Source organism: Monosiga brevicollis, genomic scaffold, assembly GCF_000002865.3.
Source record: "Monosiga brevicollis MX1 MONBRscaffold_4 genomic scaffold, whole genome shotgun sequence".
NCBI classification, from domain to species: domain Eukaryota; class Choanoflagellata; order Craspedida; family Salpingoecidae; genus Monosiga; species Monosiga brevicollis.
Window position 1 is genome coordinate 1,116,455 of NW_001865041.1, and position 24,490 is coordinate 1,140,944.

The 24,490-nt window shown below is 55.5% G+C and overlaps 7 protein-coding genes across 7 annotated transcripts in view; 6 read left to right on the top strand and 1 right to left on the bottom strand.

Annotated features, from left to right (window-relative positions):
* Positions 1–253: 253 nt before the first annotated feature.
* Positions 254–2,502, top strand: MONBRDRAFT_6373 (uncharacterized protein; the record flags this gene model as incomplete). Its single annotated transcript, XM_001743647.1, has 6 exons — positions 254–477; positions 591–690; positions 900–1,013; positions 1,742–1,887; positions 2,054–2,156; positions 2,254–2,502. The coding sequence occupies 6 exons, from the start codon at positions 254–256 to the stop codon at positions 2,500–2,502; spliced, it is 936 nt and encodes a 311-aa protein (XP_001743699.1).
* A 1,362-nt stretch (positions 2,503–3,864) lies between these two features.
* Positions 3,865–5,665, top strand: MONBRDRAFT_6374 (uncharacterized protein; the record flags this gene model as incomplete). Its single annotated transcript, XM_001743648.1, has 4 exons — positions 3,865–4,149; positions 4,264–4,397; positions 4,504–4,549; positions 4,703–5,665. 4 exons carry the CDS (start codon positions 3,865–3,867, stop codon positions 5,663–5,665), a joined length of 1,428 nt encoding a protein of 475 aa, XP_001743700.1.
* Positions 5,666–6,095: 430 nt separating this feature from the next.
* Positions 6,096–8,907, top strand: MONBRDRAFT_18013 (uncharacterized protein). Its single transcript, XM_001743649.1, has 7 exons — positions 6,096–6,580; positions 6,700–6,864; positions 6,991–7,164; positions 7,308–7,417; positions 7,517–7,627; positions 7,763–7,935; positions 8,077–8,907. Exons 1-7 carry the CDS (start codon positions 6,256–6,258, stop codon positions 8,078–8,080), a joined length of 1,062 nt encoding a protein of 353 aa, XP_001743701.1. The 5' UTR covers positions 6,096–6,255; the 3' UTR covers positions 8,081–8,907.
* A 377-nt stretch (positions 8,908–9,284) lies between these two features.
* MONBRDRAFT_15046 (uncharacterized protein) lies at positions 9,285–10,665 on the top strand (the record flags this gene model as incomplete). The annotated part of the gene is made up of 3 exons (XM_001743650.1): positions 9,285–9,533; positions 9,652–10,104; positions 10,279–10,665. 3 exons carry the CDS (start codon positions 9,285–9,287, stop codon positions 10,663–10,665), a joined length of 1,089 nt encoding a protein of 362 aa, XP_001743702.1.
* Positions 10,666–14,928: 4,263 nt separating this feature from the next.
* Positions 14,929–15,969, bottom strand: MONBRDRAFT_36190 (uncharacterized protein). Its single transcript, XM_001743894.1, has 4 exons — positions 15,951–15,969; positions 15,693–15,753; positions 15,218–15,340; positions 14,929–15,110 (listed from the first exon to the last, which is right to left on the bottom strand). Exons 1-4 carry the CDS (start codon positions 15,951–15,953, stop codon positions 15,088–15,090), a joined length of 210 nt encoding a protein of 69 aa, XP_001743946.1. The 5' UTR covers positions 15,954–15,969; the 3' UTR covers positions 14,929–15,087.
* A 328-nt stretch (positions 15,970–16,297) lies between these two features.
* MONBRDRAFT_23524 (uncharacterized protein) lies at positions 16,298–20,077 on the top strand (the record flags this gene model as incomplete). The annotated part of the gene is made up of 10 exons (XM_001743651.1): positions 16,298–18,017; positions 18,133–18,200; positions 18,315–18,434; positions 18,543–18,597; positions 18,736–18,772; positions 18,943–19,036; positions 19,207–19,368; positions 19,473–19,556; positions 19,674–19,744; positions 19,816–20,077. 10 exons carry the CDS (start codon positions 16,298–16,300, stop codon positions 20,075–20,077), a joined length of 2,673 nt encoding a protein of 890 aa, XP_001743703.1.
* A 649-nt stretch (positions 20,078–20,726) lies between these two features.
* Positions 20,727–24,490, top strand: part of MONBRDRAFT_36191 (uncharacterized protein) — a gene marked incomplete at both ends in the record, with an annotated part of 6,135 nt that continues 2,371 nt past the window's right edge. The window contains 6 exons of the mRNA XM_001743652.1: positions 20,727–20,940; positions 21,609–21,713; positions 23,021–23,230; positions 23,773–23,855; positions 23,956–24,099; positions 24,373–24,461. Of these exons, the coding sequence (XP_001743704.1) occupies positions 20,727–20,940; positions 21,609–21,713; positions 23,021–23,230; positions 23,773–23,855; positions 23,956–24,099; positions 24,373–24,461 (845 nt within the window). The remainder of the gene's footprint in view (positions 20,941–21,608; positions 21,714–23,020; positions 23,231–23,772; positions 23,856–23,955; positions 24,100–24,372; positions 24,462–24,490) is intronic.

Consider the following 24,490-nt stretch of genomic DNA (forward strand, 5'->3'; position numbering starts at 1 on the left):
ACACCGCCCTCGCGCCCCCCCTTTCTCCACACACACACAAACACCGACACACACATCAAGCCGCGCAAAAAAGCACGACCCACACACGCACCACGAGCCACCAGTAACCGCAACAGCCACAAGAAATGAAAATGTGCACAAAATTTGGCTTTCACACACATTGACAACTCAACCATGAATTTCTGACATCTGACAAATTTATCTGACTTGTGTTGCCCTTTTGGTTGTTGTTGTTGTTGTTGTGACGAGCGTCATGGCCGGAGAACGCTCTGGCAGTGGGGATGCTGGCTTGCCCGCCGCCCAGCTGGGCGATTATGAGCGCCGAGCTGCTCTAGCGGTAGGTGTCGATCGTGCAGGCTTTGCAACAGAAAGGGACGGCGTGAATTGGAACTCTGACCCATGGCTCGAGCTGTTGAACGTGCAGGAGAAGGCGGTTGCGGAGCTTGTGGAACAAGTTGAGCAGCTGGTCAACTTTGAGTATGTGAACACGACGGCGCGCACAGAATGCAGGCTTCCCCGCTATGTGCTTGACTGGTGGCTCGCGACTTGAAACCGCGCTAACTCTCCTTTTGGTTCCGGTGGCTTCTTAGTGCCCACCAGCCGCTCCCGTGGCAGGCGACATCGTCCCTCGTCATCGCTGCTCAGAATGAACATCGCCAACTGCAGTACCGCTTGCAGCGTTTGGATCAGGTACGAGGCCTGTCACGACTACCTCACGGCTTAAGAACGCATGATGTCGAGGACCTCGGCACCCACGTTCCTCAGTCTTACCAGATACCGGATCTGGGCAGGCCATTGTAGAGACACAGGCGCAAGTGGCAGCGACGACTCGAGCTGAGCTGGCCGAGCTTGAGCGTCATGCGCTGCACGACTTCAAATCCCTTTCCAGTCATGCACAGGCTAGTGGCGCTGCCACTGCTGCTGCCACTGTCGCCAATGACTATTTTACCACCGCGCCAGGGCTGCCTGAAAGCGATGACGCCCTATTGGAGGCTCTTCTGTCGGGCAACGAGGTTGGTTCTGCCAAATGCTGGCTTTGTAACCCGATGTGATGAGCCGTCGTTAGCGTCCTGTGTATCGCCCACTCACGTTTCAAACTGCACTACTGCCCACAGGCTGTCTTGGCCCGCTACTCGGCCGATCGATTGGTTGCTGCAACCTCACCCCCGACCGATCATACCGGTCCACACCATGAAACTGATTCGAGGTAAAAGCGTTGGATGCATGGCGTACGTCTACGCTGGCATATTTGCGCATTCTCTGCCCTTACACGCTTGCTCTTTCTGGATCCACCCGGCGCCACAGCGACGATGAGGGCGTGGATGCAGGGGCCTCCATTATGATGGGTGCGGCAGTTACTGCAGACCCCAGTCAAGCGAGGGATGGAGGTGCTTGGCTGTTAGGGATAGACTGGCTACGCCTCGTGGAAAATCTACCCCCGCGTGCAAGTGAGTACTTGTGCTTCCACGGGCACAAATACAATCAACTTTGTTCGGCCATATGCCCGTGTCAGCCACGCCTCTTTCTTCTGACCTCGAATGGTGGCCAGTGGCCCGCGAGGTGCTGCAACAGGTAGACCCTTCAGATATTGCGCCAGCCGTGTGGGCACAACTGCCGCCACTCTTGCAAAATGCCGTTGTGGAAGAGGTCCGTTCTCCAATCAACCCGTTCGAGCGGCGCCAAGCACACCCACCTGGCTGGTGCTTCCTGCTGTGGCTGAGGGACCTTGCTCTGTGTGTAGGCATTTGCACTGGTGGCGGCGCGACACCGACATGTGGATGCCAACGAGCTGGTGGTATCTGAGCAGCCCTTGCAGGAACCCGCTGCCGCTGCTGCTGCCGCTGCCAGCGACGCTCTGATGTACCCACCCCATGCGGGTTTGGCAACGTGCGTGTGAGCATAACAGCAAAGTCGCACCGAGGAGCAGGGCTACATCCGCCAGCTACTTGATTTCGTCCTGCTGCCTTGCCTTTTCTCAGCCTGTCATCCCTGGCTGCCGCGCTTTTCCTTTTTCATTTTGCGGCTTGCTTCCTATGGCCTTTGGTATTCCTAGGAGCGGCGTAGCAGCAGCCCAGGCGGATGCCGACCTACTAGCTTGCGTCAAGGCGCGCGATGCACTAGCCATCACTCAGCGCCTGCAACAGCCGCACGGCATGGTAAGACCATCTGCCCTTGTCGTGGCGTCTTTGCTGCTCCGGGTACCATCTTGGCGACATGCCTCTGCACGCTGACCTCCACGCGACCGCCGACCAGGCTGAGGTCAACGAGGCTGATTACTGCGGGGAAACACCCTTGCTGGCTGCCGTGGCCAATGACGACGAAGCCGTGGTTTGCCAGTTGTTGCGAGCCAATGCCAACGTGCTCGCCCAGGTTCACGTGTGCTTGTGGACGCCGCTGCACCGTGCGGCCGCCCGTGGGAATGCACGCATTGTTGATGTACGTCGTTGTCGCTCGCTGAGCACTGTGCACTGTGCTCCCGTGACGGTTGGTGTGTGGCGTTAGCTTTTGCTGCAGTTTGGAGCTGATCCCACCGCCGAGAAGGCAAACGGTTGGCGTCCAGAGGTGAGCTGGTTTGCGGTGTCGGAATGCGTGCGCACGCGTGGTGTGGTTTGGGGTGGTTTTTTTTGTTTTTCTTACGGTGCCCTTGCCCAGGCCCTGGCTGAGTTCAATGGCCACCCAGAAGTTGCAGCACAGCTTGTTCGGGCACGAGAGGCTGTCGAGGCCGGTCTCGATGCGTGCCCCTTGCAAACTGCCGCTTCCCTCCAGCAGCTGTGTACGGTGCAGCTGCGCAAGTTGATCTTGCGTGACCCTTGGTATCTCCTGGATGGTATGTCTGCATCTCCGTCAAAATGCTCCGTGTGGTTGGCAGCCTGCGCTTCTGACGCTCGCGCCTGATTGCTCGGGGAGCGATAGAGCGAGAGATGCCGGCGCAGGTTTGGGCGTACTTGACATATGATCACTCCTGGGATTTGGCTGGGCTGCTTGCGGAGCGTCGCCGATTGCGTGAGGCCTTGGTTACTGCCTCTGGTGAACCAGAACCCGAGGTGCCACTCCCTGACGCCACTCCGATGACCGTGGCTCCATCTGCGACCCCACTGTCCGCACCTCGGGATTGGACAGCCTGGGTGCTACCTGTTGCTGCGGGCACGGCCTTGGTGGCTGTGGGCCTGGCGTGGGGTTTGCAGAGGCGAGGGCTTGTTTAATCCACCCATTCTTTGTGCTCGATGCCAGGCTAGCCCCTCTGATGCAACCTTGCTCAGCGCTTGTGGTCCTTCTGTATACAATGCAATTTGGATATGCCTCGTTGTGATGGTTATGGGTTCACGGGGTGTCCTCCTGTTTTCCCGCCCGCGCGTCGCGACAACTGACTCGGAAGCAACTTTGAGCCAGTCAACTTGTAGTCCCTGATGGCTAATCCTTACAATCTCAGCTTGAAATCCAAATCCGCCAGTGTAGCCTCGTAAAACTTCAAGTTTAAAGTCTACAGTCAGCCGCTTCACTGTCGTTGCTCTCGTTGCTCAATCGACGTCTCAAGTTCCAATGCGTACTTGAATGGAGGTCGATGCAAAAGCGCAGGAAACGCATGCGCAACACAGACGACAGAGACGTGGAGCAAAAAAAAAAAAAAAATGGAAGGAAAATACACTGAAAACAGTGAAAACTCTCGCGACAAGCTCATTGTAAAGCAAAAGGAGACGGCCGGTTGCGGCGAATTGTATTCAGAGTAACAAATTGGATCGAAGTAACCGCAACGTTAAGCTCCTCAAAAGCCCGTGAGGAATAATAATCAATATAAAGGCTTTGAGCAAAAATACCTGCCAAATACGATCTGACGATCTGACAAGCGGTGGGACAGTTGCAAACATGGGCGGCTTGGATGCCGTCGCGCTGCGAACCGGACTGGCGCGATGTGGATTACAGGATGCCCGCAACCTTTTGGTGGCCGTTTCAGGCGGGCCAGACAGGTGCGAATGGGACGACGCGACGAGCATGGCAACGTGTGCGATGTGTTGGCTGATCGGTCATGCGCCCGCTTGCATCTGTAGCATGGCGTTGGTGCACGCACTGCATCAGCAGCAGCCTGGCCGTGTCCGGGCACACCTGGTCGACCATCGATTGCGCCCGGAGAGCACAGATGAAGCGCATCAAGTACGAGTCGTGATTGCCGCTCTGGATTCGTTTGCCAACATCACACGTGCCACAGCCGCACTGTCTTGGCACAACACGCTGCTCTCTGTGTTCTCTCATGCGCTCAACACCTAGGTGATGTCTGAATTACAGCGCCACAGCATAGTCTGCGGCATGTCAACCCTGCAATGGGCGGCCGCTCCACGGAGCAACACGCAGGCGCTTGCCCGAACCGAGCGCTACAACGCGCTGGTTGCTGCGGCCCACCAGTACGTCGGTTTAGCCAGAGGATTTTCAAACAGATTGCTGACCCCTCGCGATCACCAGCAAAGCATCAGCCAGTCTGTCTGATCATGTGTGCCTTGGCTTGTTTAGGCACGGCTGTCAAGCCATTTTGACGGCTCACCATGCTGACGATCAGGTACAGTCAACATAAAATCTGCCAGCTGACATCTGTCCTTGTTGCCGGCCGCAGCAGCGCAACGCGCGCAGAACCCGTCTGCATAGCGGGGCTGCAGCTCCATGTGGCGTGTGTACATCATGCATCATGCATCATTCTTCTGTGCCTGTGTAGGTTGAAACCATACTGATGCGCATCTGCAACCTTTCTGGCTTGGTCGGTGCCCTGGGCATCCGTGCACGAGCACATTGGCGGTCAGAGCGGCACGGTCTTCAAGCGCCGCTAGCCCGGCCTTTGCTGCACCTCACCAAGGCTGACTTGGTCCAGTATTGTCAAACCAACGACGTGCGAACCGTCAACGACTGCAGCAACGACAGCGACAAATATGAACGCAACCGCCTTCGGTTTGCACTTGCCGCGCGCCAGCAGCAGACACCTGACACACTCGGCGAGATGTATGCGTTGGCTGAAAATTGGACCGTACTACGACTGGAGCTGGAGGGAGAGGCTCGGGAGCTGGCACAGTCTGCACTGCACCACGACGTGCACCCACAAATATGGTCCATTGAATCCAAACTCGTAGCGAGGGCGCCTCGCGCCGTGCAGATTGTGCTGATCACGGCCTGTTTGGTCGCCGTGAGCGGGGGTCGCCAACCGGACCCCAGACAAGTGGAGGCGCTGGTCAGTACACTCGAGCAGTCGCAGCCCGTGCGTGGCCAGGTCGGGGTCGTATCGTTTGAACGTCAGGGCTCCAATCACGCGCTCCACCTGTGGCGGTCGCCTTTACGGGCTGATTTCGAGCCCCTGACCATCCAGTCACCGACCCCAGCTGCCTGGTATTGGGACGGGCGATTTCGCTGTCACCCAGCCCTCCAGGCCACTGCAAGGCCAGAAAGTGCCTTTCGGCTCGTGCCATTGACCGCGCGATGGCAACAACATCTATCTCAGCAGGGCGCGTGGCACCACCTGAAGTCAGCTATCCGTGCCTGCCCGCCGCAACTTCGCGGGAGTCAGCCCCTCCTGCTGATGCAAACAAGTCCGCTGGACTCGGAATGGAAACCAGCGGGACTTCCCACCCTGCACCCTCACGAGTTGCTGGCGGCTGATTACGACCCTCCGCCCTTGCCCTGGCTCTGAGAGTCGCGAGCTACGTCTGGCACGTATCACGTTTTCCCCTCTTCCAGCAAGTTGCCTGTGAATGGTAATAATGCTAACATCATACATAGTCTGGATGGGCTGGAATGTAGCTGTCTATGAGGCCCGTCGTCCTCTCCGGGCCTTCCTCACCTACGCCACACACCATCCGCTTGTGCACCTCCCGCCCGATCTGCTCTCCGTTGTTGTTAAAACAACAAACGCGCTCTCCATAATAAGATGAATCTACTTCCCCTACGAGGTTTCCATTTGATAGAAGAGAGAGAGCAAAAATCGAGAAAAGAACAGCACATGGCCATGATTTGTCTGACAATATGGCATTGGCGCGTGTTGAAAAGAGAGAGAGCGAGAGAGAGAGAGAGATGGTGTGCTCGAACTTGCTGCTGTATTTGTTGGCGTTGGTTTCCTCGACGTCGATGTGCTCACTCGTGCCAAGGCTCTTGGCTTTTGATCCGGTCATCTCGCTAGTGGGTGCAATTGTGTTGGCGGGTTGGTCAACAGGTGGTTGGGTTGAAGGCCGGCCGTGCTGCTGATCTTGGCTTGCAGTGGATCGACCGATCTCAAAGCCAAGTATGCTTGCGATTGGAACCAGGGCTGCCTCAGCAGCGCGGCGGGTGAATAGCTTCAGCGCGAGCAGGCAACATGCCGTTCACGCCGGCCTGGTGGATCGATTTCAGCGATCGCACGACTACTTGCGCATCTCCCTGACAGAGCGGTGCAATCTGCGTTGCCAGTATTGCATGCCTGAAGACGGCATTAAGCTCACCGCTTCGGAAAGGCTCATCTCTTTTGAGGAGCGCCAGCAGCTCGCCGCGCTCTTTGGTCGCATGGGGGTGACAAAGTTTCGGCTAACCGGAGGCGAGCCCTTGGTCTACCCACGTCTGGTCGAAGTAGTCGGTTGGTAACCCTTCCGTGCAATGAGTTTGACTCTGCTCCTGACTTTGGTTCGCATGGTCGCTTCTGGCTGTTGTCTTGCTCACGGCTCAATTTCTTCTGGCTGGGTTGCGGCTGATCAGAGTCTCTCAAGGCCCTGCCAAACACAACAGAAGTGAACATGACCACCAATGGCGTGACTCTTGAACGCAAACTGCCTGCCTTAAAGGCTGCTGGCCTTGACGGTCTCAACATCAGCTTGGACACCATGGATCCTCACCTCTTCCAGATCATCACCCGTCGCAAGGGTACGTGCGGCACAGTTGTTGTAGTTCGCTCTCAGTTTTTAAGCTCTCTCATGGGCAAAAGACCATTCACAAGCATCAAGCTGTTTGTGTATCTTGATGGTTACTCCTGTGTTGCTTGTCATTTAGGGCACGATCGCGTGCTTGGGGCGATTCGGGCGGCTCAGGAGCTGGGGTTTGGTGCCGTCAAAGTGAATGTCGTCATTACTCGCGGCCTCAACGATCAGGAGCTCTTACCCTTTGTGGAATGGACTCGTGACAACGACGTGGATTGCCGCTTTATTGAGTATATGCCCTTTGATGGTAGGTAGCACGAAGCAGAAGCACGAGCGCAGGAAGAGGATAAGGCGTACCGTGCTCAAGGGAGCAGCGTGCCAGCTCTGGTTTTTTTGAAGTTTGCCGGTTGTTTGACGCGACCCAATTCCCGATCTTGTATCATCGCGTAGGCAATCGCTGGAACTTTGACAAACTTGTGACCTACCAGGACATGCTTGAGACGATTCAGACTCACTATCCGTTGCAACGGCTCAAAGAGGGACCCAACTCCACCTCCAAGGTTGGTCGGCGCTGTTGCATCGGTTACGACGGCGTCTTATCTGATCCTATGATTTTTTTGGGTTTTGGGCAACTCACGCTACATGGTCTTGTGCCATAGTTGTGGCAGGTAGATGGGTTTCGAGGGCGCATTGGCTTTATCACCTCGATGACCAACCACTTTTGTGGCTCGTGCAACCGTTTGCGACTGACAGCTGATGGCAATCTGAAGGTCAGGGCTTGAAGGCAGACGTTGCTTCTCGCCAACGCGGTTCATCACGTGCTGCTCAGAGCCCGCCAGAGTAGACGGACTCGGCTGGAACATTGCTGATGCCCAGCTGACCTGTGTGGTTGGTTCACATGCTAGGTGTGCTTGTTTGGGAGCGAAGAGGTGTCCTTGCGCGATGTTTTGCGAAGTGGCGCATCCGAGGAAGAGCTGATGAGTGTGATTGGCAAGGCCGTGATGCGCAAACATGCGCGGCATGCTGGCATGTTTGCCATCGCTGAGAGTAACAATCGTCCCATGACGACCATCGGCGGGTACGTGGGCCAACGACTGACCGTCTCGGTTGTCTCTTTGAGCATGGCGGATGGCTCATCCACCACCTCCACCCTCTTTTTGCACGTGACTGACTTCTTCACTCATCGCTCAACGGGGCGTTTGCGCGCGTGCCAATCCAGGTAGCAGGCCCTCGGCAACTGGGGAGCATCTGTGGTGGAAGGTGCTCTCTGACCGGTCTGGGTCTGGGTCTGGGTCCGGGCTGAGCACGGACGCCGCCCCCCAAGGTGAGCCATGGGCGTCGAGTCCGTGGCTTCATCCACCTCTTTACACCCAACCAGCACGTTCCACCATGGCATATTCGGCCTTTCACACGGAGCAGCGGCTGCAGCCATCCCCTGGGCGATTCATGCATACGAGTTGTCAGCGCAGGCAGGACTCACGAGACTCAGTGGCCATCCCTACACATGTGGATGCTGAAACGCAGCGGCCGGCCATGGTTGATGTGGGTGATAAGGTCGAAACGAATCGGGTGGCCGTTGCTACCGCAGTTGTGACGATGAACGCTGCTGCAGCGAGCATGCTAGCTCATGGTCGCAACCATAAGGGAGCGATCTTGGACACCGCTCAACTTGCAGGCATCATGGGCGCCAAGCGCACCAGCGAGCTGATTCCCTTGTGCCACAACATCCCCATTGCCAGTGTCAAGCTTGTCTTTGATTCGGATGGAGCCGATTCAACTACACCAGGCGTGCGCTTGTTTGCCTACGTGCGATCTTTGACCCCGACAGGGGTGGAGATGGAGGCACTGACGGCTGTGGCCACGGCTGCCTTAACAGTTGTGGACATGCTTAAAGCAGTCGATAAGCATATGGTCATCAGCGATCAAAAGTTGCTTTTGAAGCTTGGCGGTCGCTCAGGACGCATTGAGCATGCGGATTGGGCTCGCCAGCGAGCCCGATTACCCGAGAGCTGGCGGAGTTTGTAAAGGAATAAATCGATCATAAATCTTGTTTCACCCCCAACATTCACGAAGCAAGCGTCAAGCAAGCTGGCGAGGCAGATGGGCATGCACTGCACCCAAGCACCTGCCTCTTCACCCGGTTGTGTCGCGCGATGTGGAGGATTAGTGCGTTCTTCTCCCATCTACCAATTTCGGCACTCACCCAGAGAGAAGAGAGAGAAGAGAGAGAAGAGAGAGGAGAGAGAGAAGAGAGAAATGAATTGGTTTGGTCGGTTTGAGAAGAGAGAGAAGAGAGAGAGAATCCAAAGACAACAACAAATCCCAAAACCTTTTTTTGTGTGTGTGTGTGTGTGTGTGTGTGTGTGACTTTTGACTTTTCGAAAAAAGGATTTTTCTTTCTCTGCTCCTTTTTTGAGCACAAAAGTCATGGCTGAGGGGGAGGAGCCGGGGGCTGTTGCAGCCGAGCCGCGCAGTGCAGTGCTCAAGCCTTTTCACTTTGAGCGACATGTGACCTACTACTCACGCAACATGCAGATGCTGCCGGGCTTTATGGCAAGCTTGGACACAAATCGAGCCACGCTCGTCTTCTTTTGCGTTTCGGGCCTCGACTTGATTCACGCGCCTCTTCAAGCCGAGCAACGCCAGCACGTTATTGATTGGCTCTACAGCCTCCAGGTACACAGGGGTAACGCCTTCTATTAGTTATGGCAGAGAAGTCGAGTCTCCTTTTTTTTCTCCTGGGTCGAGGTTATGGTTGTGCTGACAACATTGGGCATGTCGTGTGCATTGGTAGGTCATCCCGTCGAGCTCGGAGGGAGTGGGTGGCTTTCGGGGCAGTTCGCACATTGGCAATCCTTTTTGCCCCGATAATGGAGGTAGCGCTCCTGTCTGCGCATACGATGGCGGGCATTTGGCCATGACGTATACTGCCTTGGCCTTGCTCGGCGTACTCAAGGCTGATCTCAGTCGTATTCAACGGCCAGCCCTACTGCGCATGCTCCGAGCCCATCAGGTTGCTAGTGGCTCCTTTGTGAGCAATCTCGGGGGAGGCGAGGAGGACATGCGGTTTCTTTATTGCGCTTGCACTGTCGCTACCATGATAAAAGGGTTGGATCACGTGGATGCAGCCAGTGCTACCGCCTTTGTGCAGCGCTGCATCACCCATGAAGGTGGTATTGCACAGGAGCCAGGCCTCGAGGCCCACGCTGGCTCGACATATTGTGCGGTGGCCAGCCTCGCCATGCTGGTAAGATTTACTTGCTCTTGGCTTTGGTCGATGCTTGCGCCTCAATCACGAGCAAGAGGTAGCCAACTTATTGCACTCCCTTTAAAGGGTGACGATGGTCCAAGGGTCTCTGCTGCTAACCTTGCTCACTTGGTCGTACCATTGTAACCAACTATTTTTGGTGTTTCTGATTAGGGAACTTTGGATGAGGCCTTGGCAGACGGGCGGCGTGAGCGGCTGATCGAATGGCTGCTCCAGCGTCAGGAAACAGGCTTCAATGGCCGACCCAACAAACTGGTGGACACGTGCTACAGCTTTTGGGTGGGAGGTAGCCTAGCCATCCTGGGCGCCTTGCAGATGGCTGACCAGGAGCAACTATTTGCCTACTTGCACAGCACCGAGTCGGACATGGGTGGCTTTGCCAAGCACCCCGGAGGCTACCCTGATCCTTTGCATGCCTACATGGGTTTGGCTGGTGTGGCCCTGTGGGACACGGACCAGACCAAAGCTCTAAATCCATGTATGTGCGACCAGCAGCTTGGCTCGGTACAAGAATCTGATGTTCTGGCGCTGGGCGCATAGTCAAATTTTGTGCTCACAAACTTTGTATCACGATCAACTGCTTGCTATCACGTTTGGCGCGTAGGTCTCAATATCAGCCAGGAGGCCGCCGACTATCTTACTGAGAATCTGGAGGCATAATTAGTGCGCCGCGCGCCGAGACTTGTGCCGACTTGTGGGATCCTTTTCGAGATCTTTGCACCTTTTCACACGCCAATCACATGACTACTTGGAAAATCGGGAGATTTGATTCGAATGAGCGACCGTTCATGACCATTTGTTTCTGATTGGCGACGAGCTAGAAATGCGTAACATGTAAATTATTGGTCGACTGGTAAAGAAGTCTGCGTATGTCGCGTAAAGAAGGCAGTATTTAAATTGCGCCCCAAAAAAAATTTAACATGTAAAAAGAAGAAGATGAAGATGAAGAAGAAGAATTAGGCATACTGGGTCGCCAGGGTCGTCAGGCAGTGAAATGGGAGGCGGTGTTTTGGGGGGTGTAAACGACTGAGATTGTATACAGGGAAGAATGGCGCGCAGCGCCTTGCCAGTTTGAGCAAGCTGATCCAAGCACATTGTGAACGAGCCGGACGTGAGCGGCTTTATCGTGGTCATTTGGAAGACGTGCAGGTTGCGGTTCTGCTGGCCTAAAAGACGGGGGCACCTCGTTTGCGCGCATTTAGGTCAGTAATGATGGACCCCGTATCCGCATCGGGCTGCTTCAGCCACTGGGCGTGTAGTTGAAGTAGATATTCGGCGAGCCGTTTTGAGTTGCGAAGAAACACTTTTCTGTGGCGCGTCAAGACAAGTTGCATGAGGCGGACAAATTATGAAGGGTAGATAGCGGGTGAGGGGGACTGGAAAATGACGGGCCTCATTGCGTACGTACGGACTGGTGACAGTGCTGGTATAAGGAAGGATGGAAAGCACCTTGCGTTGATCTCGGGCCGCCCATGCATTCGGGAGATCGTCCAAAACGACGCAGCGGCGGGTCAAGTCGCGATCACCATCTGTAATGGCCAATAACGATTTTTCCTGGTAGCCTGCAAACTCGAGCTCTGCCCATAGTGGATGGGGAAAGTTGGCAAAGGCCCGGGCCGGTGAGTTTCAGCTGTGCGGCTAGCTGGAGGAAAATGGAAAGCATGCGAGGTGATATGGAAGCGGAACCCACCATCTCGATCAACCACGCGCAAGGACCGCCAGCCCACGGGGCCCAGCTGTTTCGCTAGCACTTGTTCCACAAGATGTGGGTGCGCTCCGCGCGAGGCAGTGACCACCACAAAATCGTAGCAGGGGGCAATGGTGCGTACAAGGTGAGGCAGGCCTGGCCGCAGGAACGCGGTAGCGGCTGGGGTTTGGGGGCTTGTGAGGTCTCGAGGTAGGAAGGTGGCGCGAGAGCGACGCTGAAAGCGACCAAAAAGACAGCGGCGTCGGCCACCGGAGCTGATGTCAGCGGAGGCGATTTCATAGACGAGGGGCTGTCCGGGCTCGAGGGGGCGGGCCTCAACATCCACGAGGGTTTGGTCAAGGTCACACACGAGAAGGAGTTTATTGCGCGTCAACGTTTCGCGGAAAATGGGGCGATCCACGTGAGAGGGTTCTGGGCCTTCGAGCCACTCAATCTTGTCGGGAAAGTCATTGAGGGCGCTGCGGAGGGTCAAGGCTACATATGTGGCTGTCATGCCACTAGCCAGGTGCTTGACAGCAGCGGCCACCATGGCCGAGGGGAGGTGGTGGCCAAAAAGGGCGGGCCAGCGAACGATGGCTGAGCGATCTGAGAGTCGCCAGCCCTGAGGGTCGTTGCTGACAATCAGAGCATTCTCCAGTGCCATGCTCAAGTTGAGGCCTGCCAAGACCGCGTCACGGCTCTTGAGAGGTGTACGTGCCTACGGGGATAATCACGGTAAGAGTCGCAGGAGAGTGCAGGTGCCAATGGGAACATGGGTGGCGTCGTGAGAATGACGACAGGAACAACAACCAACTTTCATCCGTTCCACAAGGATGTACATCCGCATGTTTGAACACCAACCCAGAACCTTGAGCATATCAAGAGAAAAGCAAACTGTACTGACCGCAAACTTTACGAGGTAGTCGGGGGAGCAGGCATGAACGACGGGGACGTTCCTCAGAATGTCTCCAGAAGCCATGGGCTGCCAACCAGTGTCAGTCGCTGCGGTGGTAAATAGCATGCATCTATCGAGGAGATGGAGCTCGGTAGCGAGCGTCTCGATTCGGGCATGGGTGTCGGAATCCAAGGCATCCAAGTCCAAAATGACAGCGGGTTTCCAACGCTTCATGCGCAAGAGATCAAGGGAGCGTGCGCCGGCCGTGGATAGGCCAACCTCGAGCGTGAACTCGGCGTCATTGAGGCTCTTCACGTCCTGGATCATTTGTCGCCAGTTTGGTGCCTCGTGCAGCTTGGCCACACTGTCGTATTCTTGCAAGTGGTCCATCTGTTCAAGTGCCATACTGCTGATGCCGTAGCCACATTGCAAGCACTCACGTCAAAGGCGTGGTTGTGGTGTATATGCTTATTGGTGCGCGTCAGCCCAGGTTCTTGCGAGGCGCCCACAACAGCCCAAATCTGCTCACAAACTTGTGCGAGTATGAGGACGTGACGACAAGCGCGTGTCTAACAAGGGTTGTCCTTGTGGTGTCCAGCAGGGTCGCAGGGTGCTGGGGAAGCGCGTTGTTGCTGGCATAAGCCACCACCAAAAAAAGGGCAAGTCAGCGTTCTCTCGCCACTGGGGCACACACGCACCAAAGCGGGTCGCGTCCCCGTTGTCAATGAAATGGCCCAAGACGATCCAACGCCACAGACACAATCACATCCACGACTCCGTCGCCTGCGCCAGCGCCAAAAGGGCTCCCAACGACCAATGTCAGCAATTTTGTGGTGTGTGGAAGAGAGAGAGAAATGAGAGAGAGAGAGAGAGAAGAAGAGAGAGCACAGGGGCGCAGGGGCTTTTTCATCCAGAGTTGCTTGCGGTTGTTGGTGGGAACCTCGAAAGACATTGGAGCGCGTCACAAGGAGGAGGGGAGGCAGGCGGCAGCGAAGGATACTTTGTGTGGTGGGGCAATAGCGGGGCGCATGGGACACTTGGTGATTCGCCAGAAGTGGATGGATGGTGGTCGGCAGCATGGCGGTACGTTGAGTGCTGACGGCCGCGATCGTGGTGTCGGGCTGCTACATCAACTCACAAGGTCGGCGCACAGACCAGCGAGGCGTCTGCCCGTGAAGAAACAGCTGAGGCTACAACAACCTCAGCATCGTCTGGTCAAGCCACGACTTCGGACGAGAAGGCCGCGCTTATTCGTGAGGTGCTGCAGCTTCAAAACACGCTCGATGGTGCGTCACAAATCTCACTCGAGCTGTGTGAGACAACTACAATGCAGACATTGAGGTTTGCTCATGCTTCTTGCCCTGCTCGAGTAGAACTCTCTGAGCGTGTGGACGGTGTGCGCGAGGAAAACGACGGCCTCAAGCGGGAGAATGGGGTGCGTCAGAATGCTGCTTCTGATCCACAAAGCTAGCAGCTACACAGGTCGTCGTGCGTGATTAACCCGAACGCTGCCCATTCTTATTCGTTATTGCTTAGATGTTGACTCAGTACATTGAGAATCTGATGGCATCTAGCACCATTTTTCAGCAGCTGGAAGCTCGCTCTCCACCCACCTAACCTTTGCTTGATGCGTGGAGTGTATTTGCATGATGCTGATGTGGGATTCCCATACTTTGAGCCCAACGCTTGCTATGCTCGCTTCAACCAAATGGGTCTGCCCAGAGACACAGGAAGTCGTGAAATAATACGGTCTCCCATTTATTATTGAAAAAAAAAAAAAAAAAAAAAAAAAAAAAAAAAAATGCCAGCTTCACCACACACCGCCAGGACGGGAGGGTGGCTGACCAGGCCTCAAGGCAAAGTGTCACCAGCATTCTGGAAAACACAAGACGCTTAGCGCCTGCCCGTGATGATACACGCGTACCCCCAAGGGAATAGGTGGCCTGTAGTATGCAGCCTTTTTTGCAGCAGACGCTTGCGTTTGAGCAAAAGCGGCCGTCGGGAGCCAACGTGGCTCTACAACGAGATAGAACGTAGCGCACGGCGCTTCGTGGTCTGTATCAATGTGTTCAACACAAGAAACGCCTTAGCATATTAATGGGCATCAACAAGCTCAGTGGTAGAAATAATGACAGAAACAAGAACAACCGGGTATACAATGACATCAAGGACAGCAGTCAAAAGCGAAGATAATTGTGCATCAAAAAGTTGGCAGTGGTGTAATATAAGTAGGTTCAAGCCGGTCAATTGAAGTAATGTGATTCCAAACACCTGATTCGGGCATCATAACAATGCACTCGGATCAAGCTGTAATATCGGTATGCAGCCTTTATCAGGCCGGCACCACCGCTCACACCACTTCACCAAGTACTGACCGCGCTTAGAGGTCCTTCACAACGAGACCTAGACATGAGACGTGGCGAGGAACAGGGTTGAGAGAGCAGGGTAAGGTGGTGCCCAATCACGGGACAAGACAATGTACGGCCACAGCTCATAGCCAAAACACATACCCGGGGGCAGAGACTGCTTGAGCTTCTCAGCCTTGTCGGCCTCCTTGACCACGAGGGTGTACAGGTAGCGGCTGCAGCGGACCTTGAACTTGACGTAGTCCTTGGTCTTCATGATCTTGACCACTGTACATAGGGGAAAAACAGAATGATATCGTGAGCAATTCACATTCGGCTCGGCACACTGACGCTTGTTCGGACAAATTAAAACTTCAAAACGCGCGAGAAAGACACAAACGCGACCACCAAAACGGAACGCAGGGCCACTCAGGACTTCTTAGAGATGGATTAAACCAAGTCAACACAGTTTGGTCTGAGAAAAAGTTGTCATCTTCGTGGCTCGGGCACTTGGGACCACCAGACGCCGCGCCATGACACATGGAAACGTGTCTCGGTAGCGGCGCCACAACAAACTGGTCACAACAGCAACAACCACCACCACCAAAATGGGGTTTGAGCGAAAAAACATCAAGCTTACTCTTGGCGTCCTTGCGGCGCGCGGTGAGGAGGAAGTCCTTGATCTCGTTGATCTGCTTGGGCTATATCACAACCATCAAATCACATGAACACGTGTGAGGGAACACTTTGCCAGCTTGAGTCTTGAAGGGCAGCCTGGAACTCAAGAGGGCGTGATCTCAATGTAGGCAGACCCACGCGCCAGCGCGTGACGCCGATCGGCGACGCGCATGTATGGTGGGTCTGCCGGTGCCATATCGAGCTGAAGCCAACGGCTTACCATGATGGCGGTGAGGACGTGGTGTAAAAAAAGTGCCACCCAGTTGAGTCAGCCATGCGCATGACAAAGACTAGGGTTCAAATCTCAAAAAAAAAAAAAAAAAAGAAAAAAAAAGAAAAGGAGAGATTGACACTTACAGTTGGTCACCCATTTGTCAGATAAAATCACAAATCTCTTTCTTGGCTCTCAACTCTCTTTTTTTTTTTTCGCAGCCGTGTGGACGGGTTTCAGTTCGCGTCCTCTGCTTTTTCTTGTGCCTTTGGGCTCTGTGTGTGTGCGGTGGTGGTGGTGGTGGGCCTCTGGGAGGTTGCGGTCACTGGGTGGGCTCTCCTGAGGTACGCACAGAGATGAGCGTGGCTGGGGTGGGTGCCGCGGCCGCTGAGGTGCTGCAGGGAGCAGAGCTCGAGGCACTAGGGGTGGATTCCGATGATGGCCGGCGACACGGTCCCTCGGAGGTTGACCAGACGCACAGCGATGCGATCGTTGAAGCAGTCGTCCGGCTTACCGCCGCCGCCGATGCAGCCACCGATGCAGAGGCTGATGCAGAAGCCGATGCCCACGACGAAGAGGATCGAGTGACAGAGGTGACAGTGAGGCCGGGGTCGGGGTCTGCTGCTAAGCGGAATGCAACCGAAGCCCGGGCAAGCTATGAGTGGGCTGCACCAGATGAGGCTGTTTACTGGATCAGTGAGGTTCTACCGTCGCAACTGGGTTCCTTGGTGCCCGGGTCGCCTCTGTCTGCCGCCATTGTGCAGCGCAGTGAGGAGGAGGGCGAGGATCACCCGATCAAGCGCATCAAGCGTATTGCTCGCGTGCAACAGGATCCCTTCGCCATGCTCTGCGACCTCCTCTGGTTGCAGCTCGAGCGGCTGATGGCCCGATTGGCGGATAATGATGCCAAAGACCCAGGCTTGAGGGCATCAGCCATGGACACTGACACCGCTTCGCGCGCCAGCCCATCTCCCAGCCTCAGTGACCGCCCGACCCAGGCCATCCTCACAAGCGTAGAGGCCCATCTCTCTGAGCAAGGCGCCACGGAGATGCAGTTGGTGGGGCTGGCACAAATTTGGGGCCAGCCCCATCTCCATTTTTCTGCTGCCCTGCTGCGCGGGGCTTGTCACTTGCAGCACATCAATCCGAATTCCATGGCTGCTCTCGCTGCCTCTACATCCGCTTCCATGCCGCCCACTGAGTCGAGGCATCCGCGTGCTTGGCCTACTCTGGCCCTCCTCGCGAGCCTACACGATCCTGCGCTTGCCTCGTATCTGCTGCCGTCCATGGACGCTGAGTGGTGCCATCGCTTTTGCAGCGCGGCCGCCCAGCTTGCGCAGACGGCACCCAAAAGTGCGCGGATGACACCTACCGCGCGTGCCGCCCTATATCACTACTGCCGACTCGGCCAGGAGCAGTCCCTGGTGCAAAAAGATTTGCGCGAGGTCTTGACTGATCCAGCTCGTTTTGACATGATCATGGCCTGTCAGGCCTCACCTTCTGCCTCGCCCCATCTCTTCTCGGCCTACTTACACACTCTCGTAACGCTGACGGATGCAATGGGGCAGTTGACCCCGCAAGCACATGCGCTCTGCCATCACTTGTGCCAGCAGCCCTGGCACCTTGTGGCACATGCCGACGTGCCACACATCATTGAAACGGCATGTGCGGTGGCTCGGCTGCCTGCCCACTCCCCTGCCAGCTTGTTGGACCTGCTACTGGCCGTGACGCGGGCCCTGGCCCTATGTGCCGCTGGTGGAGAGCTATTACGAGTCTGGTCGGCCGCCAGCCCGACCATTTCCGCAGCACAAGTCGTCGAAGCCCTCCTCTCAGACTCGGCGCTTGTGGTGGGCCAGCTTATCCTGCCGCGCTTGGTTCTATATGCGGCTGGAGACGTCAACGCTGATTGGAAAGACTACAGCATGGGCCTGGTCGCTCATTGTTTACGCAAAGCGCCTCATCTTCTGGAGGAACACGCGGCCGAGCTTTGCCTGCAACCTGACATGCTCCTTTGCCTTGGAGCAGACGAAACAAGTCGTGGTATCGTGGTTCACTTTTTAGAAGCAAGCACCCTCTGTGAGTAAAGGTGCTAGACTACGAGGTTTTCTCCAGTTACATGTGATCAGTGACCTCTGCGTGTTCTGTGTGCCTGTCGCATTCATCATGACGGCCCGTCCGTTTTGCTACGCAGACTGGTCAAACAGCTCACGTGCCGTTGCCCGGGCCACTGCCACCGCATTGAAGCCGTTTTGGCATCAGGTTAGGCGTGCGCCGTCTCTTACCCTTCGCACCATATCTCGCAACGCACATCCGCCCTCCCCCCCATCCCATCCTCGTGCTTCAGCTCACGCATGATGGCACCCTTGTGGACAGATTGCGGCGCTGCGCCCAGTTCTTGTGCAAGTGCTGCGTTCTTCAGACTCGGCCATCGTGTTTTGGCGTGTGCTATTTGCAGCCATTCTCGATGCAGTGCATGGTGTATCTCGGCGCTCGGTGCGTGTCCAATCGCGTTTCCACGTCACGCGCCAATGGCGTGACATGTTGGAGGATGCACATGGCGCAGCTGACATTGGCTTGGTGTCTCGCCTACGATCATTACAGCAACATGGTGATGGCTTGTCATCCATGAAGGAGGAACTAGAACTTCAGCATTCGTGTATGTTTGTGCGCGTGTGTGTTGTGCGTCCATGTTTTTTTTGCAATCGCCACCTGGGTGTCATCACGTTGTATCATACCTCATTCCGTGGGTGCTTCACCACCTGGCACGCTGGGGTCTGTGTTTTGAATCTGGTAGATGCCTCGGGCCAGATTCCCAACGCCGCACCGACCAAGTGAGTGGAATTGGGTGGGTGAGGGGCTGGAGTCATGGTTGTTACTGTTGTATGACAGTATGTCTGTGTGTGCGACCCCGGGAGCGGGTGTTTCATGTTCTCAACAAGAGTCTGATGAGCAAGTGACACTTGATTCTCATGTTCCACCTTTGTATCGACTGACGCCACAGTGCCAGCCGGGATGCTTCGACAATTGATCAGGCCGGACTCCTGCAGCTTTTGGTGGACTCTTTGGCCACCTACCCTGAATTGGCCACCATGCTCGTAAGTCAAGCATTTTGACAACCGCTTTACATCCACCGTTCTAGCACGTCGGATGGAGGGGGCACAGACGGGGCGTGATTGTCAGTTGGACTGAGTCAGCAGGGCACGCTGTACATATTGCTGATTGCAGCTCATGTCGTCTTGTATTGCGTTGTGGTGGTTGCGCTTAGCCTGCCATTTTTTTGGCGGCGCGGCGGCAGGCCGAGCCTGTTCCTGTACCCAAGGCGGACGCTACGCAGCAGAGCAATTATTTGTGGCCCTATGATCTCAATTTGCGCAAGTCCTTCGAGAGGCTGCCTTTATTGCACGATGTGTTGCTTTTCGCGCTTGAGGTTGGTTATGGACAGCAAGACAGATTGGAGCAGGCAGGGTGCGTGCAGGCGACGGAACACTCAAGTGCTCGTGCTACTCTGGCCTGGTCTTTGTGTGCGCATAGGCACCAAGCTTTCACCGGGAGGGTGCGAATATGATCCACAGCCTGGCGCGCACAGCCATGGTTACCCTCTTACCCTTGATCAAGGTGAGTATGGGCGACTCTCTAATAGGAACTGTCGGCCTGATGTGGCCAATCCGGTGGGCGCATGTAGCATGTGATGCCTGTGCTCATCGCCGTTTCCTTGTATGTGTGGGCTTGCAGATCAATCAACTAAAGATTCGCGTGACGCCAGTGATGCAGCAGCAATGTGCAACCCTGATGCATGCCGCTGGGTGGGTGCAGCGCGACGCGAGTCTTGCTTGGATATCTCGCGATCTCTCATGATGAACGCTGGTCGTGGCAGATTATGTCCGGGGGTGCCGCCCGCATTGGCTTCGCTGCGTCTCGCCGTGCCAGAGATGACGGCCAAGGAGCTGCATACGCTGTTGGGATGCTTGCTGCGAGGACTCTCGTTGGCTACGGCGCACGGCAGCGATGCAAACAGCGAAAAGACGCGAAGCGCGGTGCAAGATGCGTTTGAGCCCGTTCGTCGCCTTATGATTGAGCGACTGGAGGTTTTTGCCAACGTGTACGCCGAGGCCTTTGGCAATCATCATGCCTCATGACAGAGTTTACGAAAATGAGTATGAGGGCAGTCCATTCATGTTAGCAAGACGGCCTTTTGGGCCAAAAATGACAATTTTATGACAGACTACTATCCGATTTTATGACAGACGACTATGCGCTTGGAACATGCTTTGACACACGGAACAAGGCAGACAATAGCAAAACGGGATGACAAGAAGGGACGCCCAGCGTCAGGAAAAGAAAGAATAGGGATGGGGCATGAACAGGGCATAAAACCTGTGCTGCTCAATCGGGATGAGCCTATCTAATCTTCATCCTCGTCCCGTGCACCGCCGCGAGTCTCTTCAACAAGATCAGGTTGCTCGTAAAAGCCTATCAGGTCAGGTCAAAGGTGGGGGGAAGAGCGAGGTGACTAAGAATGCGAAGCAGAGAGGACAACAATAACTTGGGCATGGGCGTGTGTCAGAGGACCAGTCCGTACCGTTGACAGGATTACCGTCTTCGCCTTCCATGGCTAGGGGCAGAAAGGGCATTGTGGTGGGGCCAGGGCACACATGAGATTGTGGTGGGGCCAGAGCACACATGAGTCTGGGGTGCTGGCATGAAGGTGGGTCGGCATCTCCAACTCTTGTTGTTCTTGTTTTGTCGAGTATGCGGGTGTGAGTAGCAGAAGACAGCGCCTGTGGAATGGGGCGTACCGTGTTCGTCACCTTCCTGTTCCTGATCGCCTTCTGCAGCACCATCGTCCTCAGCGACATCCTCGTCAGCCGCGTCTGCTTCGCCTTCATCTTCATCACCTGCCAAGGGCAAAGCTTCTTGCAAGCCTTGGCTCAGTGCAGCAATTTGGTCCGGTGTGAGGCGCACGTGGCAGTCCTCAATCATCTATCACGGGACGATCCAGGTCCGGGTCAGCGTTAAGCAAGCAGCAAAGCGGCCTGTGTGGCAGCGGGAGACTCAAATGTGAGAGGACCAGGGTGGTACGCACAAGTTGCAAGCCCAGTTCTTCGCACGGGCGATGATCCAAAAGTTGCAATCGTTCAGCCCTGTGTGAAGGTGGCGTTTGAGACAGAGAGAAATCGTTGAGGGCAGGATGAATTGGTGCGTGCATGTGTATGTGGGCGAGGATGAGTAGCCCTGGGGCAAAATAAGCTGCAAGTACAAGGCGGGTGGCAGAACAGACCGAACAAGGGGGTACTGAGCCATAACGGTAAGCGCTGCCGTGACGTTCTCTGCGGTCTGTTGGCGAGCTGGCTTGTTCTGCAGGTATTGCCCGACCTGACAAATTTGTATCATTTTCCGAGGGATAGTCAGCCCAATGATGGGGCGGTGCCCGGCACAACAGCAAATGGCCAAGCCAAGGTCACACCTCAAAGAGAACGGTGTGCAAGTTTTTCTGGCGGTGATTGACGGCACGGGATTTGAGCTTTAGTGCATTGAGCTGCTCATCAACGAGGGCAAGGACCTCATACTGGGAGAGGAGCGCCGTGCTCTCCGACACGCTGCAGCAAAGCGGGGTCCACCAGCGACAAAGGTGAGTTGTCCACAGCCGTCCGGCGTGTAATCATACAGAGCTAGCGGTGTTGGGCAACGAGCGTGTGAGTGAGCCCAGTGCAGCTGTACGGGGATGGTCCGACGTACACTTCCATCGCGCCCCGTTGGTGGATCGATTCGAGAGTGAGTTAGCGAGCGATGCATGAGCCGTTCACGACAGCTGTTTTGAACAACCCAACAGATCGTTGAGATTCGGTCGAAGCAGACACAGGGAGTATTTGTAGTAAAAATGAGAGTAAGTGTGGAAATGTTAATCATTACTAAGTGAACTGCTGTTGTTCTTATAGCCGTTTATGTTTGATACACTTTGTGGGAACCGTATGCAAGCGATGGGTAAAGGGTGTGAAGATGTCAGGGAAAAAGAATCACGATCCCACAGACAAACACACACACACACACACACACACACACATGTGGAGCCGATCGTGCGCATTTGACCATGTCTTCGCTACCATAGTTTCGCTACCATGCCTTGTCCAGTCCCACACCATGCCTATCTCCCTTCCACTTAACAAAACCCTGCATCATTTGATTCCGCGGACAAGTATGGGTCCAATTTCCACCAAACTGCAAGTAGGGTTGGGTTCGGGCACATGTGTTTGCGTCTGTGTGTGTGTGTGTGTGCTGATGGCTTGACGTGCAGTGGTGGAGGGGGGGTCGTTTGGCGGTGCCAATGGATGTGGCAGGTCCACGCATTTCCCTGCTCTGTCTTTACGCCCTGCTCTGGTGTGTGTGCTCTGATGTCTTGCTCTGGTGTGCATCCGCTCCACCTCGTGGCAAACCCGTTGCAGCAGGGTGCTTAGCTCTCAGCAAGCAGCAGCGCATCTCGCCTCCCATCTCTTGCTGCATCTCATCTGTCTTCGTACAACCAAACCGTTTCTTCCAATGTTTTTTGAGTCGGCGTCACAAGCTCTGCACCCAGCTCCTGACACGCACTGTCTCTCCCTCTCCCTCTCTCCTTTTCTCCCTCTATGTGAATGCCAGCAGGGCGTGCCTCTTCTGCCTGCCGAGCCTGCGCTCCCTCTTCCCCCTTTTCCTTGCCGCGCACTCTGTTAAGTGTGTGTGTGTGTGTGTGTGTGTGTGTGTGTGTGTGTGTGTGTTTGTGTGTGTTTCTTCCTTGGTCGGTTTTTTGCTGTAGTGTCAGGCTTTCCATCGGTTGCCCATTTTGGTTGACGCCCTCTCCCCCCTTCTCCCTTCTCCATCGAGACTCTCATGTTCCTGTCTTGGACCTGATTGATCTCTGCTGGCAGAGACCGGGCGGGCGTCTGCCTGCCTCCTGCCTTGCCTTGAGAGGCACGCCTGCTTTGCTACGCCTGGCGTGGCCGTGATCCTCTCGAGACACATTCAACTGCTTCCCACACGCCAGACCAGCTTCGCGTTGGGCTTTTTTACTTCCGACAGCGCGCTCTCCACCGCCTAACTGCCCTCAGCCCTACGCGGCTGCCAGGCAAGACCGGGCAGCATGGCCGCATTTGTTGCGCAGCGATACAGTCCTGGGCCCGAGTTAGCCTCGGACACAAGCGGCATACCCATACCCTGCCTTGTGCATCTGGCCCAGTCCTCAATGTGGCAGGCTGGCCAGCTTCAGCTTTCTGCTGATGCCAGTGAGCTTCGAGTTGCCATTTTCGAACATCCCAATGGTGAGTCCGTGCGTGCGTGCGTGCGTGCGTGCGTGTCACTCTATCGTGTTCCCCTCCCTTGTTTTGTCCAGCATCTTGGTAGCGCTCGCCGCTTTCCTTCGAGTCCCACTGCTCGCTCTTCATGGCCACGACCCTCGCCCTCCCTTGCTCTGTCACGTCACTCTAGAGGATCTAGCCCTCACGCGTTGCAGTCTGGATTTGTGCTTGCACTACACTTGGCAAGGCCAATATCTTGTCATTGCCGTGACCTCTGAAAATCACATTGACCTTCGCTTCTCGGTGAGAACCCAAATCACATGCCCTCCACACCGCAGCTTCATGCTATGTTCTCCACGTGCTGACCCCTATTCTTTTCCTCTCTCCTTCTTCTCGCCAGTGTACGGCGGATGTTGTCGATGTGGTCGGTCTGCTCAAAGCTGCGGGCATTCGCCACGCCCCATGGCAAGGTCGAGTCACCCTCTTCCTCTCCTCCTAACCCTCTCCAAGTCGACTGCGTAAAGACATCAATCTCCTTCAATTGTTTGCGTGGCTCTCCCATACAGGCGCCACGCTGCAGCTGTATGACGATCCCCAGGACGCCCAACTCGACTCATTTCCGTTTTTTGCTGGCGCCTTGCGTTTGCCGGTACGTCTCCCATCCATCACGTCTTCCTACTCGCACAGCCAACCCCTCTGTGCCCGCTGACCCATCTCCATGTCACCTTGCTATAAACCCATGCTTCCAGGCGGCTGCCTGGCTCATCCGACGGGTGGCAAAGCGTTTGAAAAAATCGTGTTTTCTTCTCCACAACGCCACAACAGCCCACGAGTACACAGTCACGATTGCCCGGTTCAATCCCAATGCTGCCTTGCTCGTGACGCATGATCAGGTGAAACCCGCTGACACCCAGCTCGCTGTATACCTCAGGCACAAACTCATTCTTGCTCCTTGCCCATCTTCTGCTTAGATCGGACATGTGCATGGTCGTTACTTCTTTGCCTCCAAATCGGCTTCAGCTGCTGTTGCTCGAAGCGTTCCTGAACTCCTCCGTACTCCCACGGTTTGTCTTCAACTAACGAGCTGTCCCAAACTATCTGCACTTATGCGGAAGGGCTTTTTTTCCTCGCCTGCTCATGACGTGCCCCTCTCGCTCCTGATACAGTACGCCGCTGAACTGGCCACTTGCTGCCCGGCTGTCGGAAATGGCAACTATGTTTTTGCGGACCAGGATCAAGTTAAGCTTAGCGCTCCGTAAGTACCCACTCATACCCCCCCCCCCC